The sequence below is a fragment of the Dermacentor variabilis genome, chromosome 3, assembly GCF_050947875.1.
Source record: "Dermacentor variabilis isolate Ectoservices chromosome 3, ASM5094787v1, whole genome shotgun sequence".
NCBI classification, from domain to species: Eukaryota; Metazoa; Arthropoda; class Arachnida; order Ixodida; family Ixodidae; genus Dermacentor; species Dermacentor variabilis.
This window is the reverse complement of record NC_134570.1, coordinates 241,946,315-241,968,668: the sequence shown is the minus strand read 5'-3', so window position 1 is coordinate 241,968,668 and position 22,354 is coordinate 241,946,315. Positions and strand designations below refer to the sequence as shown.

Here is a 22,354-nt window from a genome sequence, read left to right as displayed (position 1 = left end):
GTGCAATGGGATGCCACCATTTTAGAGTTGTCAAGTGAAAATGCAAATTCAGAGTGACGATTGAGGTACACCACAGTTGCCAACAAGCTATTCACCATTCTCTCCCAAGATGTCCCACCAAGCCCAATTTCAACCTTGACAGCTCTGTAACTGTGCTGCAGAGGCAATAGTATAGCTGCGGCTACTCTTCTGCAAGCATTTCCGACAGTGGTGACAAATGACACATGTTTGAGAAGTAGAATTGCTGAAACACATTGCAACTGCACTCGTCACCGATGTAGTTGATTTAGACAACTTTCAAATCTTGCACATGCATGTAAGACAAAGATGCAACTACCCATTGACATGTGTTTAACAATGTAACTTGAGAGACTCAATGCCTGACATTTCTGTCTACGTGAACATATAAAGAATGATAGAAACTTTAAAGCAATAGTCTTACTCACAAACAACTTGTGCAACACTGTCAGCATTCAGCACCTTGGTATTGTTCCGATGACTCACTCTTGACAAAGCAGCCATTAATGCTATTTAGCTGCAGATGGTTGCCAATAGACCACCATATGTTGAAAAAGCAGATGCAGCAGTTGAATGAATTACCATAATTATATAGCTGGAAGTTGGCTGTAGACATGTCACATTATCATGTAGAAGAGTACGCATTTGGGCTGGTTGGTTCATGATTACGAGCAGTAAAACAGTGCTTCACAACTGGACAAGGAGAGGGACACAGACAACAGCGCTGACTAACAACCAAGTGTCTTTATTTTTTCAGTTGGCATATATACACTCCGCTGCTATCTCAAAGCACAAAATCACTTCTTATTTCCGAAGCTTTCCATATTCATGTTAGCAGCAAAGGATGCTAAAAACCTTCTCTCCATTTCTCTCCTTCCAAAGGAGATTGCCTTCCTATCGCATTAATTGCATTTTTCTCCCCTGCGCATGCCGAATTCTGTTGATTCTGTGCTTTGAGATAGCGGCAGAGTATATATATGCTGACTGGAAGAATAAAGACACTTGGTTGTTGGTCAGCGCTGTTGTCTGTGTCCCTCTCCTTGTCCAGTTGTTAAGTGCTGTTTTACTGCTCGTAACATTATCATGCTCAGTACAAGCCAACTTTGCAGTGTGTATGGCTGCATTGTGTCGCAGTGCTTGTAGCTTATTGTTGCACTATCATGATGATGGCCAAACCTGCAAGTATGTACATGGCATGGTATTTTTAATCCTTTATTGACGAATGTTGCCTTCAGGGAACATACCAGAAAACATTTTTTTCGTGCAGAGTCTCAGTTAAAAATAAATTAAATTATGGGGTTTTACGTGCCAGAACCACAATCTGATTATGAGGCACGCCATATTGGGGGACTCCTGATTAATGTTTTTTTAATGTGCATGTAAATCACAGTACACATTTTTTTTTCCATTTTGCCCCCATCGAAATGCAGGTGCCATGGCTGGGATTTGATTCCGCAACCTCGTGCTTCACAGCACAACACCAAAGCCACTAAGCAACCGTGGTGGGTTTTGCCGAGTTTCAGTATTGAGTACGTTTCTGGCTAAATGTGTTTGGCTGCCACTGAATGACAAGCAACAAGCATCACTTATTGGCTTCGAGCAGTAAAAAATGACGAAGAAGTTAGATTCGTCTTCTTTTGAAAGCATGGTCAGATGAGACTGATCGATGCAAGACCTCTGGCTGCAGCGCCGCTTCACACGTGATGTAAAGCAAATGAAATGTGCACCTCACATGTGACAAGAGCCGCCTGCACAAATTCCAAACGATGCCATAGGTGGCTTGGGGTGAAGCCCATCTCTAGTTTTCTGTCTCGGGTTTACTCCTGCAGCTGAAAAAGTTTCCGAAAGATATTTTTTTCATTTTGCCGAATATGCTTATTCTCGAGGTGTCTTGCAGTAACTGCTTGTGTCTTACAAACATTTTTTAGGGTATTAATATGTGCAGTCATTAAAGGGTTAATAGAAGCCACAAGCACTGCAACCTCTGATTTGATTACTGCAGAATGTGTTTGTTACTATATATAGTTCCTGCCAACTCGTTCCCTCACTTTGCAGACACAACTGAGAAACAGGTCGGGTCTTTCACTATTACCATCCTTTGAATAACTTCCTCCATCCATATTATGGCCAAGAAACGTTGTGTATAGCTTTCCCCCTTCCCCTTCTCCCAATTTCCACCACATAAAATCTTTTTGACCAGTTCGCTGCTTAGCTAGTACTGTGGGATGCACCCTTTCAGCTGTCACCAGAACAGGTTTTCAAGCAACAAAAACTACACAAGCTACAACATTAGTATACTGTCCTTCTTATTATCCCACTCTTCTTTAAAAATTATTATCCCACTCTTCTTTAGGCTCTAAGAGGCAGGCGTTGACCCACTGGTCACAGTGTGAAGCCTCAGCTGCTCGGGCACATGGCAAACAATTATACTTGTGATTCTTCAATGTGCAACAAAAGGAACTAGGATTTGGTGACTGTTCATTCTTTCTTCTTGCACTATGTGGTACGAAAAGACAGAGACAGAAACAATGGAGAGATGAACTGTGCGCAAACATGAACTGGTTTGTTATTATCAGATTATGTGTATATTGTATGCAGGAAAGAGACGATGAACCTTTTGGAAGTAAGACGTGTTTACTTAATGCTTTTGGCTGGTGGACCATCCTTTGTCAAAGTACAGTTACAGTACAGTAGTCTCAGTGCAGTACTGTACTCTGATGAAGGGGTGCCTGGTTGTTCTCAGATACATCAAACCGAAAGGGACAGTTGTGACAGGGATTGACTTTTCCTCAGCGCTATGGCAGATTTACAGCTGCCTTATTGGCCATGATACAGGGCAAAAGGAAGGCGGAGTCCTATGTATGTAGGGCAAGGAGGCCAGCGAAAAAAAAAGAAAGAAAGAAAGGAGGAGGGAGACATAAGTTGAAGAACGAAAGGGGGGGGGGGCGGAGAATAGCGGCAGCCTGTTATTTTCCACAAGTTGCCACTCTTTCCTTCCAGGCCCATTTTCTATTGTGCCCACCACAGCCCTATTCAACTTGCCCTCTCTCCTACTACAGCGGTGGCATGCACACTGGTGCTGCACAGCGACAGTTTTCTCCCTCCTTGCCACGTGTCAAACGGGGACCTAGCTGCTGCTATTCTTCGCCCTCCTTCCATTCTCTCTCTAAAAGAGAACTTCAGCGATGATACGAGGTCAACAGAACAAGTATTTAATTTCAACAGTTTCGACTGATGGACCATGCAATCTTCATCAGGGTATACAAGAAAATGGCAGTTCTGATAGTGCAGAACTGACACACACACACACACACACGCACACGCACACGCACACACACACACACACACACACACACACAGTAGGATCTCATTGATACGTTAAAATGACCAACATATAATTACGCTCATTTTTCTACCAGGTCATACGTTCCTGGAAAACGCTTTTCCGGCACCAGCGTTCAGTACGTCGCCAAACTGCGGTCGCTAGACCCCACGTAAACAAGAACATGCGCGAGGCGGGATCTGTGCACGGCTGCCCGCCGGCGCGGCAGCTTCACCGCAGTACTCGCTCGCCCGTCGCACGTGAAAACGCCGGTGCGCACTCAGTTTCTCGTTTCGGCGCCAGCAAACCTCGCACGCCACATTAATCGCCCCTAAACCTACTGCGATCTTCGCCGAGCTGTTTTACAGCGCGTGGTGCTTAGCCTGAGCCACCGTACTGCAAGCTATAGGCGCGATAATCCAAACACGTAGCCGTTCTCAGGCGGCGCGATGTGGGCATCACATTTCGCTTCGGCCGCATCCAGCGTCGCCCACCATTCCGGCCGCCGTTTTAAAGCGCCACGCAACAGGAAAACAACAAAATGCGTCTCGCGCCGCCGGCGCACCACCAGCTCGACGCGCGTCGGCGTCTCGTGCCGTAACGATCCGCGCTACGTTTCGCATTACGGAGATGTCAACAAGAGTTGAGTCTGCCGAATTTTTTAGTTACTTCGGATCGTACGTTTTCCCGGTAAGTACGTTTTTCTCGCCGTTTTTTCCAAAACGCATGAACGAGGTTATGCTGCATATATAATTGGTATAAAGAGCAGGTTAAAATATAAGTGAAAAAGAAAGAAAACACACACCAAGAAACAACAATGAAGAGTGAACAGATGAAAATCGCTGCTGCTCACATACAAGGAAGACATAGCGCAAGAAGAAAGTATGATCTTTAATATAATCAGTTCATAAAGCGCACGAATTCCAGCATGGCTTTGTGGGTTGAACCAACATCATGATGGTCACAGCTTGCGATCAAGTGGTAGCACAGACCACAGATGGGCGTGTTTTCCTAATGTAGAGACCCCCGGACTACACCACAAATAGACTAGAAATAGAAATAAATAGACTACACCACAGAGTGTTCTACTTAGAACTCCTGTGCTCAGATTACTCAAAATCATGGCAATGACAGGTAGTAATACATATGAATTTGTCGTGATCTTTCAGCTTGTGGCTTGACAGATTCTTGTCACAGTACTTATTACGCCTTATTTTCTTAAATTTTAAAGCAATATTTTTCCAAGAGCATGAAGTACAAAAGCCTCTGCACACATAACTGTTGCAAATTGTTACATTCATAATGCAATATTAAAAAAAATGACAATCTACAAAGTCACATGGTTGTTTGAAGCAAAAAGGATTAAGTTTAGTCAAATGCATACACTGCCCGTAATTCCAAGCACAGCATTGCAAGCATGGCTGAACTGCTATGCTTGCACCTTCTGTAGACATTAGTAGCAGATTTTCTTGTAGCAATCTTTGTAGGAAACTTTATGGATTTTGCTTGTGAAAAACTGAACAGATATCAGTTTTATGAAAAGTGAATACGGCCAACACATTTTGTGTCGCTACTCCTTTAAGAGGATGTTGACTAATGTACCACAGAATATTAAGAGTGAATAATGTCACTAAATGTGAGTATGAATTAAGACGGCAAGCTGGGTGAGTTGGTGATTGAACATGTTCCTATTGGTGGGCAGCACAACCCGGATGAAGGACAAGAGGAACTACATGCTCGTGTTGTGTACTTCCTCTCGTCCTTCGTCCGGGTTGCGCTGCCCACCCATAGGAACATGTGAGTATGAAACATTACAAACTACACTGTTCATCTTAAAACTTTTTGTGCGCAAACAAACAGGGACGACGAATAGGGGCAACACAAGGACGAGCGCTTTCTAACAAGTGGTTTTATTTTTGAAGAACTACCTGCTTAAATACTCACAGATCTGCGCAATCTAGTCGACAGAGCACGCCTATAGCGCATATGATACCCGCTCATCTGCGCGATCAAGTCAAGAGAGCACGTCAATAGTACATATAACACTTGTGATAAAAAGACGTGGACAAAAGCCACCCGGTCAACCTAAAAACAGCAAGGTGCATAAAACAACCACTTGCAATAAAATGCGTTAAAGATGTGATGATAGAAGCGAATTTTCTTTATCTAACAATGAAACAGAAGGATGGCTGATGCATTTTTCTTTTTGTTTTTCAATCCAGTGTGCTTCCACAATTTCCCTAGCGGTTTGATTCCTATGCCTCTACAAGATGTCTGTGCTACCAAGACAAGGTGAGCAATCATGTTCATGGCAATGCATTGCCAAATGTGTACTAGGGCGGCCTTTCAGACTAGACAAGTGCTCCCTTAACCTCGTCTTAATGCATCTCGCAGTATGCCCTATGTACACACTGGTTGCAAGAGCGTAACAGGTGTCATATGAAAAACTGAAGCAAACGCGTACAAAAACCCGTGAGAAATGCCATGACCAGAAGGCATAGCTTTTCTGCAATACACTAGCCCATAAAAAAGTAAAGTTACGCACTTAGAAGCATACAGCCACAAGCTGTATCCACTTGACTATAGCTTAGACCTCAGCTTTGCTGTTCTACATGAGTGATGTTTGTTGTTTTCAGCCCTGCCTTCAGTAGTTGATGCAAAATCATCGTAAAGCATATGAATAAGCGACAACCGCATAATAGACACGCTTGCACTTCACTTCTGCACAAAACTTTAAAAGAAGCTGACAAGCAGTTTTGGCTTCAGTTCCACACATTTTCTTTTTTTTTAAGGCTAGCGATGACAATAAGAAAAGCTCTGTAAAATCTAAGCACCGCCTATGGCCCATCAGCAGTCCAACACTTTACAAACGAAGATTGTTTTGCCCACTGCATATATATATATATATATGAATGCCTAAAAAGCTAATGTTAACAGTCTGCCAATCGGCCACAAAATCTAGCTGTGCAGAAAAGTTGATAATACTTTTTGATCTGTTAGGTTTGGCTTCTCTTCATCATCCAAGTAGTGCTGTCCAAATCAGATGTCAGCACTTCAATTTTGCTGCTGACTGCCGTGAACACAGAGATAACACAAGCCATTTAGATTTGAAAGGAACTGGCCTTGAAGCTTGACAGTGAGGCACCCTTGCAGATGTTGAGCTCACTTGACTGCACATGAAGCCCAGACTTGAACGCAGCATATTTCTGTAAAGCATACTCCGCACAGGCCTTTGTACTCAATGTTGTGCAAATAAGAGTGCTAGGTATAACCTACCCTTCTGGCTAAACCAATGGCTAATTAACCTTCCAATTTTGCATTGAGCTCATTGGAACTTCTTTCTCACACTGCGCTACTTGATCTGGCAACACTGTCCAAATAAACAAAGATGGCTATGACATCCAGGTTCACGGTGGCTCTTTTGCTTGATGCTGTGATTAAGTTTCTCTATTGTGGCGTCGAATCGAGGTGTTTCGTGGATGCCAAAAGGGTCCTTGGCGCTGATCACCTTATTTTGATCTGTCTCAAGGATTTGAGCAATGAAATTGCAGGAATAGTTGCGCTGGGTGTGCAAACGTCCGGCCTGCCCAGCAAGCCACATCAGATTTTTTAAAGACGAAGACTCTTTCAAGCGAGTCGGAGATTAAAAAAAGGCAAATGTCTGTGCACAGTGGGCCTCTGAAAGGTGCAAGCACTTGTTCGCGGTGTTGCTCCACTGCTAGAGGTATGCTACTTGACTGTTTTCTACCTTCATAGGCAACTCCACACTGCGACTCGTGTTGCAGCATCTCAATATATAGGGAGTAACTTCTATAGTGCTTTCAGAAGCTATACATGGATATTATGCACTGACAAAATTATAGAAACTGCAAAGTTACCTGGTCAGTGTGTCTTGGTATAAAAACAAATGAGAGTTTCGTTTGTGAGTCAGGGTGCGCCTTCTTTCTATAGTTGGCTGTCACGTGCGATAAGGTTGTCTGCATCCGGTGACTGGCGCTTGTTTGTGCTTGCAATATGCAGTGCTCGAGGTACAGCCCGGGCTTGGGAACACAGCAGACACCAGCTCCCGTAAAAAATTCTCAAACCCAGTGAAACATGAAAAGTGAATAACAACCAATCAGGCTGAGTTGTATTAGTTTAAATGCATGGCTTGGAAATGCATTAAACCAGTTGTAATGGAATATAGCTGTGTGCACCGTGTCGAAAGCAAATTAGCGGCGATGTGCGCAGGTCGAACGCTCGCTCCAAAGCTGGAACGAGTTGCTTCTAAATTTCTTGAGGGCAAATAAGCTGAGAACTCACAACGTTGAATGAGAAAACAACATCTTCTCGTACCGCTAAGCCAAAGCATGAAAAGCATATCTCGCTCCGTGACACAACATTTGTCATGATCAACTTCGGACCTTCCAAGGCAGTTATCATTCCTGCTGCCGTGCCTGCAGACAAAAGTACATTAGCGAGAATACTCCCACTGCTTAAAGCATTAGTAACACTATTGCTGGGGCAGAAAACCGAACAAAAACCGAATGTGGCTTAAGTGTACATCAATATAATTTATCAAAGCACCTGCATGAAGAAAGTATACTTCGTGATTAGAAACTCCAGCAATATATGTAACATACACGAAAAGAAAGTAATGATATACGCGCCGGGAATAAAAAAGTCGGCCTGGGTGAAGTGTTTTGAACAAACCGGTACAGTATCAGTTACCTTTTCCCAATGCGGAAGTTTCTTATCCAAGTCGCTCTCCCACGTGTGTCGTCTACTTCTTTCTAGAAATGATGAAATTGTACATTGCTGTCTCTTGACATCCATATTTTTTCATTTTCGGGCTTGTGTGCGGCGGCATAGCGATGACTTCAGAGCTACGAGGCATTCAGTGCAAGCCACAATAGGACACCCTCTTTCGCTTCAAACCTGAACCTGGATGGGATATCTCTCGACACGGCCGCTAGGTAGCGAGCATTTATTTGGAGTCTCCAATTGCAGCGGTGGCATGCCAGTTCATTAAGTTTGTGTCTTTTGCCTTCAAAGACAATGCAGTGGCCGGCGGACCCATAGATTCACCACAGAGCTGACATTTCAAGGTGCATGCAGTTTGATATCTCACTTGTGTGTAGTGTTTGCGTATTGTGTCTAGCATAAACTAGAAATATGCGTAACACTATTTCAAAGTCAAAAACCAAATTTCAAGGTGCATGCAATTTATTATCTCACTTGTGTCTAGTATTTGCCTGTTTTGTCTAGAATAAACTAGAAATATGCGGAGACTGACAAAGAAGCTTGAGAACAAGTTAAGGACCACGCAAAGAGCGATGGAACGAAGATTGCTAGGCATAATGTTTAGAGACAGGAAGAGAGTGGTTTGGATCAGAGAAAAACGCATATAGATGATATTCTAATTGACATCAAGAGAAAAAAATGGAGCTAGGCAGGTCATGTAATGTGCCAGTTAGATAACCGTCGGACTGTTAGGGTTACAGAATGGATACCAAGAGAAGGGAAATGCAGTTGAGGATGGCAGAAGAGTAGGTGGAGAGATGAAATTAGGAAATTCGCGGGCACTAGTAGGAATCGGTTGGCGAAGGACGGGGTAATTGGAGATTGCAGGGAGAGGCCTTCGTCCTGCAGTGGACATAAAACAGGCTGATGATGATGATGATGCACAATTGTTGGTACGCCAGAGAAACAAAGAAAGCACAAAACTTGATTTTGCTGCAATGAAACAGTCATGCCATCTATCACAACAAAAAGGTGAAACATGGTGTGTGCCATTATAGTGAGAAATCACATTGCAGCTCTGTTCCTGCAAGAGCGACTTGTTTTCGCTGGCTCCGCTTACATTAACAACTCTATCTGCAACTTTTATCAGATAACCAATGCTTGTTGTACACATTACACTGTGCTGGCCTTTGTGCCAGGGGCCAAGGACCCATCAAACTGCATCAGAGCAGCTTTTACCATGGTTGCCTCCATTTGTTCTAAGTTAGCTTAAGTCAATAAAGGAAGGCATCAGCGCAGACAACACATAATTCACATCTATTCTGATGAAACATGCAAGTAATGCACACAGACAAGATATGATGCCATTAGTGAAAAGGGTGTGGCACATCAACTGCAATGGCGATGAGTAGAGCTGGCTAATGCTCCCAGGATTACATCTTGCACACATAATTAAGTACAAGAATGTATATGTGGGTACAGCCCTTGCCATAGCTCAATTGGTTGAGCAATACACGCGTAATGTGGAAGGTGTGGGTTCGGCTCCTAGTGGTTGCAAGTTGTTTTTTCATACGCTTTTGCTTCTCTTTAGCTCATCATTTCGAAACTCCAATCAAAACAACAAATAATTTCCCCTATGCTTTCCTTGGCTTCATATGGGTATTACTAAAAAAAATTGGGCCCCTCAGTTCTCCTCTTCTCATTCAAACTTGATACAGTAAAAACTGCATGCATGCTGAAATGCCATGCCCGTGAAAAACTTGAGCATGTCTGAGCCAACAGTTTAATTGCAAAATCACATATACCTGGCCCTCTTATTTGTTTGCACAAAGGCACCCTGCATGAGCCGAGTTTGCTTTAGCCAGATCAATTGTGCGCAGCACATTTAAGCCAAGGTGTCACAAATTAACAAATGCACAAACAAATTCAAACACAACTGATGCCATTTCCTTAGTTTATAACTGCTGTTTGCAGCAAAATCCACTAGATCTAGCAGCAAAATCCACTAATATGGTAACTCTGATGAGCACACATAGCTCTCTGCCTTGTTTTGGAAGGGTGCTTGTGCCACATTATTTGGTCTGCTGCCCTTGGAATCGAACAACAGAACAAGGGCTGACCAGTCCTTCCTGCCTTGTTCTTTCATGCTTTGCAAAAACACTTGAACTACCATCTCAGCCGTCAGCACAGCACTTGTATTACGAAGTTTCTTACAATTTTACCTAGAGGGAAAAGTGCTGCTGTGGTGTTCTTGTGTTCACGAGAGTGACAGGAAGTAGGGGCTTTGGATTTGCATCTTTCTTGGAAAGACAAAACACCCTGATATCGGTGTTCAGTCAGTCAGATTAGCCTCTGTGAAAACAACTTGCAAGGTGGTGTTTTCTCTGCGTAATAGATAGGGTCCGCATTGCACCCATCAGTGACAGCTCACTCAGACTAACAGAAACTAATCTCGGAAGCTAAGCTGTTGTGTACTGTAGGCACCATAAACAAATGACAGGCACCATGTTTTGAACACCACCTGTTATGTAGTATAACGCCATTTAAAACATAAGTGTTCACACTAGTGCATACATTAATCCAAAACATAAACAGTACTACCAAGTATAAATAGTCACTATATTCGGAGAAGGCTTAGGAGGAAAGATCGACGGCGAATATCTCAGCAACCTTTGGTTCACCGATGACATTGTTCTATTCAGCAACAATGCAGACGAGTTACAACAAATGATTGAGGACCTTAACAGAGAGAGTGTAAGAGTGGGGTTGAAGATTAATATGCAGAAGACAAAGCTAATGATAAATAGCCAGGCAAAGGAACAAGAGTTCAGGATCGCCACTCGGCCTCTAGAGTCTGTGAAGGAGTACGTTTACCTCGGTAAATTAATTACAGGGAACCCTGATCATGATAAGGAAATTCACAGAAGAATAAAAATGGGTTGGATCGCATACGGCAGAAATTGCCAGCTCCTGACTGGAAGCTTACCATTATCATTGAAAAGGAAGGTGTACAGTCAGTGCATTTTACCAGTGCTGGCAGCACATGGGACAGAAACTTGGAGACTGACGAAGAAGCTTGAGAACAAGTTAAGGACTGCGCAAAGAGCGATGGAATGAAGACTGCTAGGCATAATGTTAAGAGACAGAAAGAGAGCGGTTTGGATCAGAGAGCAAATGGGTATAGACAATATTCTAAGTGACATCAAGAGGAAAAAATGGAGCTGGGCAGGTAATGTAATGCGGCGGTTAGATAACTGTTGGACCATTAGGGTTACAGAATGGGTAGCAAGAGAAGGAAAACGCAATCGAGGACGACAAAAGACTAGGTAGAGCGATGAAATTAGGAAATTCGCGGGTGATAGTTGGAATCAGTCGGTGCAGGACAGGGGTAATTGGAGATCGCAGGGAGAGGCCTTTGTCCTGCAGTAGACATAGAACAGGCTGATGATGATGATGATGAAATTCGGAGAAATGACATGAAGGCCCATGCTCCCTGTTCAGTGGTTTCACTTGTACATTTCATTCTTTTTTGATTGCTTGCTATATTTTAAGTGAGCAAGCTCAAATGGAAGATGCATTAAGCGAGTACCAAGGCTCATTATGCGGACATATACAAGAGAACTGTGTTTGTGAAGCCGTGACCATGTTAGAGCCCAAGCTGCATTCAAGACAAGGTGTATCTTCCACACTCCGGCATTCCCTAATTTCCCTCCAGGTGGCATTGTAGAAAATTCTGTGACTCCTACAAACACAGACAGGGACAGAGACATGCACTGTGCATGTCGTCAGTGCTGTTCCTCTGCCCTTGCCTATTCTGTGCTGAGAGTGCCACAAGTACCCGCAATCAAGGGCAGCTCCTTGCCCTAAATGTATCGGGACAGCAATCTTGGTGAGTTGGCCAAAGTTTATGATGCAAGTGCAACGCAAAGCATCGAAGCATGTTAAGAACATAGGTGAATAGGTGGAAAAAAGCACAAACACGGGTGCTGGTAGCGATTACCTGTTTGTACTTTTTCCTGCTAACCACACATCAGTGGGCTCATTGGCTGGCCGCCGGTCAACATGACCAAACCGTTGCTTTTTTACATGCAGTTTTTCCAGTTCGGCATGACAACGGTCAGCGCATTGCAAGATTCAGCGGCCTTGGTCATCACCACGGCAGCTTCCTACAGAGACTGCGCGTACACACTGCCAGACCATGACGATCGCTGGTCGTCAATGCGTCCAGGCCTATCGACATCATCAAGAGCGCATATAAGAAGCCAGCCGCCAGCAGCACCTTCCAGTGGGCTCATTGGCTGGCCACCAGTCAACATGATCAATCCAAAAAAGCAACGGATTGATCATGTTGACTGGCGGCCAACGGATGATCAATCCATTGCTTTTTTGCATGCAGTTTTTCCTGTTCGGCACGACAGCGGTCAGCGCTTTGCAAGATTCAGCGTCCTTGGTCATCACTACGGCAGCACGCACCGCCAGACCATGACAATTGCTGGTCCTCAACGCGTCCAGGCCTATCGACATCATCAAGAGCGCACATAAGAAGCCAGCCACCAGCAGCACCTTCCCGTGGGCTCATTGGCTGGCCGCCAGTCAACATGATCAATCCGTTGCTTTTTTGCATGCAGTTTTTCCTGTTCGGCACGACAGCAGTCAGCGCTTTGCAAGATTCAGTGGCCTTGGTCATCACCACGGCAGCTTCCTACAGAGACTGCGCGTACACACCGCCAGACCATGACGATCGCTGGTCGTCAATGCGTCCAGGCCTATCGACATCATCAAGAGCACATATAAGAAGCTAGCCACCACCAGCACCTTCCAGTGGGCTCGTCGGCTGGCCGCCAGTCAACATGATCAATCCGTTGCTTTTTTACATGCAGGTCAGTAACAAAGCTTCTACTATTAAATCTAGCAATAGATGTTTCATCCAGCTGATGTGCCCATGCAGCCTTTATACGCTCTCTTTGATTGTTAAGGATTTTGTCCTCTCTTTCCTAATGCTTTCTGGGGACGTAGAGCCCAATCCTGGACCTGGGCTGATGAACTGTTAATCGAACTACCTAATGGTCAGAAGAAAATAGAAAAAACGGTGAAATGAAATTTAAATGAAACTAAAGGTGGTTGAGAAGTCGGCATTGGCTATTAAAGAATTCAGCAAAAAAGTCTCTGGCCTCAAGAAAAGTGTGCAGAAGTTGCAGGACAAAGTTGTTAATCTAGAAGATCGTTCAGGAGGAACAACCTTCTGGTTTTTGGGGTCAAAGAAACAGCCGCCAAAAATCATGATGATCTGAAGCAAGCTGTGTTAGAAGGAGTGTTTAAGAGTGTTCTCGGTGTGCAAGTTTCTTCGGCCGAACGACTTCATAGGATTGGGCGCAGACACAGGACTAGACCATGCCCAGTCATAATCAAGGTTTTCGACCACCACGGTAAATGGCCATACTACACAATTGTTTCAAACTGAAAAATAAAGATATTTTGGTCTCGGAAGACTTCTCAGCACTCACAAGAGTTGAAAGAAACGCCAGGATAGCGTCTCCGAAATTAGAGCTGCTGGGGGGTACGTCCAACTAGTGTACGACAAAATTAGGATTAATGGCGAGCTGTTCCGATGGGATGACGCAAGTGACAGAAGGATTCCCACAGGCAGACAAACTGAAGAAAGGCAGCAGCCACAACGAATCCAAACCGATGCCCAAAAGCCCCTTCGTTTCATCAACCTTAATGCACGTAGCGTCGTTAATAAATCTGACGATATTAAAAGTATCATTTTAACACAGAAGCCACATATTCTTATAAACACGGAAACTTGGCTTCGCCCCGATATCTCTGACAAGGAAGTAACACCACCAGGTTACGGAATTCATCGTAAAGATAGAAGTTTGCGCGGCAGTGGTGTTGCAATCATTTACCATCAGTCACTACTGGTGTCAAGGTTACCTGATATAGCTGCAATTGAGTGCATCCTTATTAAAGTATATTTGGATGGGTACACTGTAATCATAGGAAGCTTCTACCATCCAAGGTAACTTCTTTTCTACTCAAGATAACTTTTTTCTCGAGCTTAACGAATTCCTCTTGTTCTAGCAGAAGCTATTCTTATCCTCTTGGGTGGTGACTTCAATATGCCTTCAATCGACTGGAGTGCCAATTTTCCTGAGCCCCTTTTTAGTGCTGCTGAACCTTTTGTCGACCTCGTAGTATTCCATGATTTAGCTCAGTTAGTAAAGGAGCCCATGAAGTTCAGTGTTTGACGGAAGCCCGTCTGGTCGAGATGAAACATGGTTAAAAGGTTAACAAAAACCCGGGGCACTTCGCCGACCAAATAAAGATTTAAAAGAAAAGAAGACGTTTCGGCTCCCACACGGGAGCCTTGTTCACAGGTAAAATAAACAAAAGTGCTCGAGCAGCTCGCTTAAATAGTCTAGAACACGTGACGCAGGCAGCGCGCATACACTGACGGCAGATTGCCATCGCTCCTGTTCAGAGTGTGTGGCGTAGTCTGGATCATGAGGGACTCAAGATAAAGGCGTCGAAAAAGGGCTATCTCGACGCCTTTATCTTGAGTCTAAACAAAAGGCTAAACGAATAAGAAAACAGCACCGTCAGTATACCACAGAGGGCAATGCCAGTAGACTTTCCAACATATGTCTGCAACTAAAAGAAAGCATTAGAAAAGCGAACGAATACTATCAAAGTGTGTCTTTGAAAAATTTTCTGCTGTCTTCCCAGCAAAGTTCTGGCATCATTTTTCTTTGAAAAAGCAGCCCTTGTTCAGTTTCTGCATCGACGGGGAAACCGTAACTGATAAAAGTTTGATAGCAAAATCTTTCAATCAATTTTTCTGTTCGGTGACCAAAGTGACCGAAGAAGGCATTTTATCTCTCTTGTTAAATTTGAATACAAAGAAATCGCCTGGAATGGACGGCATACCTACTGCTTTTCGCGTGAGATATGCCGAGTGGTGCTCGAAATTTCTGTGCATCCTATATAGCAAGTCTTTATCGTGTGCAGAAGTTCCGGGTGACTGGAAGTACGCAAAGGTTACCCCAATACCCAAACCAGAAAACAGGTCGCTTATGACTTCGCACAGACCGATTTCATTGTTACTCACATGTGCAAAAACTATTGAGCATATTATATTTAAGCATATTTCGGTCTTCCTGAATGACAACAATATAACTGATTCCAGGCAGCATGGGTTTCAGAAGCAACTGTCTACAACAACACAGCTACTCGAAACTATCCACGAACTCGCAGCAGTTCTAGACAGACAGGGCTAAACTGATATAATATTCATAGCTTTCGAAAAGCATTCGACTGCGTGTCTCAGACTAAACTGCTTTTAAAACAAACTACAAACAATACTTAAAAATGATTCTTTGGTTTCATGGATTTCTGCATATCTGTCGTTAAGGCGCGTGCATTCTGGATTAGGACCAGTTCGGTCGGGCATTCCACAGGGGTCCGTCCCTGGGCCTCTTTTCTTTCTAGTCTTTGTCAATTATTTAATGAAAGAAGTAAATGTGACAATACAGTTATTTGCAGATGACTGTATACTATATCAAGAAGTTAATAGCGTAAATGATCAGGTCCATTTGAATTCTTCACTAGCAAAGGTAGAAGCGTGGTGTGCCACATGGCAAATGAACATTAATGCGAAGAAAACGGTTGCTATGTCAGTAACACGAAAACACCACCCCTTAAAATTTGCTTACAGTTTCAGTGGTAATAATCTGTCTAGGGTTAGTAGCTACAAATAATTAGGCCTCATAATTTCATCCGACCTCAGATGGAACGTCCACATATGTCATATTACAAAAAAGGCAACGCGCCAACTTGGTTACTTGAGAAGGTCGCTACGACAGTCCACACAAGAAATCCATCCTTTAGCGTACAAAACGTATATTAGACCAATTCTTGAGTACGCCTCGGTAGTATGGGACCTGTACACCCTGGAGAACATTACAGAATTGGAAAAAATTCAAAGAAAATCTGTTTGATTGATATTTAACTGTTATAGCTGGCACATATCTCCAACTGTTCTTATTTACAAAACCAACCTGGAAACATTAAAATTAAGGTGATATAGAGACTGACTGAAGTACATGTATTTACTTTATCATGATATGGCACCATACTCTCGCAGAAAGTCGACGCCTAAGATGAGGTCCCGAGATAAGGCAGCTGGCTGGAAACGTGGACCCACGAATTTGTACTCTGACTGTGCACATGCTCAATGGTGTTACTATATGCCTGCCAGCAGAACAAATTTGTGTTCCAGACCAAGGCGTGATAACTTTTCGCTAGTTTTCCGCACAAGATTGAGTAGTCATCACCCGTGTCCAAAAAGCACTAACGTGGCGGCCGTCGAGCACAACAGGTATGTGCTGAATAGACCGTGCTCGTGTCAATGGGAGGTCTTCGGAAGGGTGATTACCAGCGGCCTCGCCCCCGAAGGTCGCTGTTCTTCAGAAGAGTACGCATTTGGGCTGGTTCGTTCATGATTACGAGCAATAAAAACAGCGCTAAACAACAGGACGAGTGAAGGGACACAGACAACACCGTCTGTGTCCCTTCATGTTGTCTGTGTTCCTTCACTCGTCCTGTCGTTTAGCATTGTTTTTATTGCTCGTCGCTGTTCTTAGATTTCCCAGCGAGGGCTTGGCGATCATCCCTGCGCTGCCATTGGAGGGCTTCTAGGAGCTGGGGAAGATCACCTGGGGGACGGCGAGCGCGACTGCCGCCGCAGGAACAGTGGCACACTCTGCTGGTTCAGGTGTGCTTCAATCGCCTTAGGCCTTTCGCCATATCTGGGCCTTGGTCAATTCACGGCAAAACCTTGCAGTCCGAGGCGGCGGTATGGGCACTCGCGGTATACGTGACCGGCTTCTCCACAGAAGCCTTCTGCCCGGGGTACGGCAGATGTCAGATGTCCTTTCGAGCGGGCGCCAATCCTCCATACGTTGGATCAACTGCACTGATGGGAGCGGCGGGACGTATGACACGGCGGGGACGAAATGGGTCGGAGCGGGGACAGGGACTCTCCCCAAAACTTCTGCATACGACGGCCGCTGCAACTGTGCTGTCACAGGCGGCGCATTGCTGCTTGGAATGGGACGTTGGATCGCTTGCTGCACTTCATTCCTCACAAGGGCAGAAATGGAACCTAGCGTAGGCTGAGGCGGGCAGGTGAGCCGTTGAAGCTCATCACGCACCACAGAGTGGATAAGGTCTCGGAGACAGACATGTTTCTAAAACCAACTGCGTCCGTCGGTGAAGCAGCGTTTGCGTGCCTGTCATACGGAGCTGAGCGCTGGTCCGAAGGTGAAGTTGCATTCAATTGCCTTTCATAGAGAGCTGAGCGCTGGTGTGACATCTTTTATATCGTGGTTGCTTCGGTTAAGAGTTCAGCCACGGTCTTCGGCGGGCTTTGAACAAGGCCTGTAAATAGCTGTTCCTTAACTCCCCTCCCTGCATTAGATGGCGCAGCTTCTTTTCCTCGAACATGGTTGGGTCCACCCGACGGAAGAGGCGCGTTATATCCTCGATGTACAATGTCCTGCTCTTGTTCGGCAGATGAATGCGGGATTGGAGCGCTCGTTCGGTTTGTTCGCGGCAATCAGCATTGGTATAGGTCGCCAGCAAGGCACGAGGGAACTCGAGCCACAATTTGATGAGCCCTTCCTGGTTCTCGTACCAAGTAAGGGCACCGTCGTCCAAGCTGAGGTAGACGTTCCTCAACTTCGCCGCGTCGCTCCATTCGTTTATCTTGGCAAGGCGCTCAAACTGGACTAACCAGTCTTCTACATCCTTGAAGATATCCCCGTGGAACACTTTCGGCACTCAGAGATTCTGCAGCAGATACTGAGTTGCTGTTGTGGCCGTACCTTGCCTAATGGTCGGTAGGGACGTCGACGTTCCTTTCATACCGGTCCGTGGGGGCATCGATGTTGTTGCGGAGAGATGATCAAGCTCCGGAGGCAATCCTCGGATTCTCCTGCTGGCCCGGTGAACAGGGGTGTCCATTAGTATAGGGCTGGTACTCCTGCTACCAGGAGGGGTTTGTGGCATCCGATGAACTGTACCCCACTCCTCCACCAGTTTTGTCACGAAAAGACAATGGAAGGTGTACCTGGTGTCGGCGTCGGCGAGGCAGACAGTTGTACAATATGCTGAGGATAGATAAGGGTATGTATATTATTTTAGTTACCAGGCGTGCGACACGAGCTAATCATCCAAAAAAAATTAAGGAATTTTTTTCCAGAACAAACATATTTAAAAACATGTTTTTTCCTCAGATGATAGGTGAGTGGAACACACTTTCCGCCAGTACAGGGGAATGCCCGACCGTCCAGTCATTCTGCAACATGCTGAATAGCATTTAGACGTGATGTTATGTGTATGCATATGTACATGTATGTACAAATTTATTCTTTCTTCTTTTCTTTTTGATTTACATTATACCGAAGTGCTTTTTTCGCTTGCTTGTCATTATTATTTGTAGATTTTTGTTGCTCAACCAACCGAGCATGCGCATTGTTTTTCAGTATACCAGTATGGATGCGACTCCTTGTTATCAATATCGCATTGTTATCAATATGCCCTGTACAGCTCGTGCGGTTCAGCAAATATCTGTATTCTAAAATATATTGAAATTTTGTAAAGCTTTTTCGTTTGAATTCTCTGTACGGCTCGTGCGCATCAGGGAATATGTCTATTGCAATGTATTGAATTCTTGTAATGATTTTTGCTGTTCATTTTTTTTGTTCATCTGTATATCGCACTGTATACTCCTGCCCAAGGCATAAGACTAAGGCCGGAAGTATCCTGTAAATAAATAAAAATCAATTTTCTTACCACACTTCGACCCTGTGCGCTGCACTTGCATCATGCCCTGAATTGTGCTGGCTAAATTTTGCAGCACAATGTTGTTCCGTCTTTGCACAGCATACAAATGCTACTGTAAGTTAAGGGTAGCACAATGGATGAGGATGGACAAAGGGGACACCAGAAGTGCATTTTCTTCATCCGTCTGTTTACCCCTAAACCCTTCCGTGCCATGATATTTATTTATTTTGAACATACTGCCAATCCCAAGAAAGGATTATTGCAGGGAGGGCAAGAAACATACAATACAAAAAATACAAATATTATCCGAAATATGGACCAAAAATGGCCAAATAAGTTTTTGATGACCCCAGTTAACTTGTTTTACTCACTCCGCCAGAATAACTTTGCTCTTGCATGGGCTGCCCCATGAATTGCGTGGTGCCATCGACCAGAAGCGCGACAAAACGCCGAGACAAAAGTTTGTGGCATTGGTAGAAAATGAAAACTACCTTCGATAAGCCGAGCTCGTCCTTCGCCATTTTTACCAGAAATGCTTGGACTAACCCGGTTCGTCTGTGGCACGAAAAGGGTAAACTTAACCGGCTCGCCCTAATGTTAACCTTGTTACAAATGCGAGTCCAATGTCACATCCTCTCGTGGCATCAACTTGTGTAGTGGAATGCGCAGAGCTGCTGCTGAAGACAGGAGATGCTGGTGCAAGCGATGCTGAAGGAGATGCGGAGCAGGGTTACAGCCACTCTCCTGGAGGGGGCGGGGGCATCACAGCTGAACCTGAACTTTTGTAGGGCAGTGGCAATCACCGGCTGTCACCTCCCAGTGGAGGACAGCCCTTGGTTGGCTGCAATGGCAACAGAGGTCAGTAGGAATTACAAATGCACACAAAGCAAAGGCCTGCAAACATTGAAGAACTGTAATGAAATGGGGTGACATTGAACAAACACTAATCAATGGGGCCTAATTTCTCAAGCATTTCCTGTGCACAACAACAAGCATTTCCATTGACAAGCACTTCCTTCGCACAGTAACTCAGTGGAGCAACATGCTTGACATCGTGGTAACCACAACGAATACCTTTTTCCCCACACTACTTAAACGCTGCATTAACTATTCATGGTTCATATTCACAGCACGGGAAGTATTATCAGCAGTGACATGCCTTGTACTTCCAATTTTTTCTTTACTCACATATGACACATCTGTCTGGTGTACCTTTATGCAGTTCTAATTTATCCAATTTTGGTTTTGGTTTTATGTTTTCCCCTCTTATTTTGACAGCGTACTTGTACTGTGTGAAATGTACCCCCACTACAATAATGTCCTTTGGGCATATGCAGTTTTCTGAATAAATAAATAAATAAATAAATAAATAAATAAATAAATAAATAAATAAATAAATAAATTAATTAATTAATTAAACGTAGGGACTGCGAGACGTGCAGTAGTGGGGAACTTCCGATTAATTTCGACCACCTGGCATCTTTAACATATGCATACAAAGTGCAGTACACAAGCATTCCTTTTTTTTCTTTTTTGTATTCAACTTAATTGGAATGCGACAAGGAATTCAACCCACGACCTTGTGTTCAGCACCAGAATGCGACGTCAGGTGGACAGTGTGAAAACATTCAGCTCTTGGATTGCTCACATAAGGACTTGTACAAGTAATCTCAGTCACTCCACACTGTCTGCATTTGCTTGTGTGCTTTGATTTAGATGCATGTTAATGAACATAGATGGTCAAGGCTTATCCACAGGCCACAATATGACATCCCTTGTCAAGACAGCTTTGGATATGAAATAATCTAGGATAATGAACCTCTTGTTTCGAGCATCTTCATTATAGAGAGCTAGCTTCCACTGCGTTTTTGTCGGACGAGTAGACCGTGAGACCATCTTTGAATGTGCAGGGAGTGCTGTATGTGCTTGCGCATCACTTTTTGATATGCTTATTTTCTCTCTCTCTTCCTTGCGATTATGAAAAACAAATTTTATTTGCTGCTCCTTTTGAGAGTAATATGCACATTTAGAAAATCATAAACTTATGCCAGATTATGCACATGCAACATGCAAACAATGGTAAGCTTTAAGTGCACATAATTCAATAAACATTTACAAAGGCCTGCATTATGAGATCTTCTAAGGCGTGAAAGATGTTGTCAAAAATATGTTTATGAGAGAAGGTTTTCAGCAAAATTCTTAAAATCCTTGCATTCTTATAGGGAATCAAAGAATGTTTCAGCACATTTTTTGCTGCATCTTCAATGTATATCAGCAGGCACTGACTAAATAAAAGAAGGAGAAAAAGAGGAGAAAAAGAATGTGGGAAAGGGGGTTGAGAAGACAGCTAAAAGACTTTTGAAAATGGAGAAACAACTAAAAGGTGTTTTGGCATCTGCAAGGAGCCCTGCTCCCAACTATGAACATGCATATAACGTGGTAATAAATAGGGCCAGTCGATTCATGTTATCTGCACTGAACTGCAGAGCATAAAACGGACATGAAAAACAGGTGCCTTAAGGTGGAAGCACCTTCTTTAAAATTCTGTCCTGTTTTGCATTCCAGAGTGCCTGACACAAAGTAACAGCTAGGTTTTACGCCACATAATGAAGAAGCTGTAATCAGAGCTCTTCACCATTGCCATTTACTCAACCATTAAAGGCCTAGTGAGGTGCATTATATAAGGGGAGAGCAAAGAAAACAGTATGTCACGATAGTCATAATAGACACGGGGCAGCGCAATATGACTATGTATTGAGCTACGAACCTACAAGCCTTGACTTCTGTTTACCCCTTCCAACTCAAAAGTGGTAAAACGTGCCTCGATAAGTTCACATTTGTAAGATTCATTGATGAAGTCTTGTCAGCATAAGCTTGAAACAAGCTTGTGGGCCCAGGCTAAATGTCTAAATGACTTGGGCTATCCTTTGAGCCTGTTAAACCCGAAGCTGAAAATGTGAGTAGGAAGTGTAGGGAAACCTTCAGTGAGCAGACCAACAGTACTAAAGCAAACAAGGTGGCCGTAGTTCCATACATGCACATCACTTTGCATAATTTGCGAAAGATATCAAGGAAGTCCTATGGATCCCTACCGCTCCTGAATGGTTGCAAGTGCTTTGCAGAAGGGTTAACATGGACAGGAGAGAGAGGCCCGGTTGTGCCATAAAGAACCGTGGAAAACCCATGGATATGGATTGCATTCAAGGCATCGTACATTCTATACCTTTGTCATGTATAGAGCATGTACACAGGTCAAACAGGCTGGCGCCTTAACCAGAGACTTAAAGAACACTAGTACAATGTCAAGAAGGCGGTGTCAGGCCATCTAGGAATCCAGTGCTGGGATCGCAGCTGCACCCCAGTCTACCAGAGCACGACCATTCTAAGTAGGGCCCAGGGCAAAATGACACGAGAGATAACTGAAGCATATGAAATCAACAAAGT

At 44.1% G+C, this 22,354-nt stretch overlaps 1 protein-coding gene across 2 annotated transcripts in view; it reads right to left on the bottom strand.

Moving 5' to 3' along the window:
* Window positions 1-1,216: 1,216 nt before the first annotated feature.
* Window positions 1,217-22,354, bottom strand: part of LOC142576753 (CUE domain-containing protein 1) — a 146,490-nt gene continuing 125,352 nt past the window's right edge. For both annotated transcript variants that reach the window (XM_075687031.1, XM_075687032.1), the window contains one exon: window positions 1,217-19,751. In XM_075687031.1, the coding sequence (XP_075543146.1) occupies window positions 19,710-19,751 (42 nt within the window). In that variant the 3' untranslated portion in view covers window positions 1,217-19,709. The remainder of the gene's footprint in view (window positions 19,752-22,354) is intronic.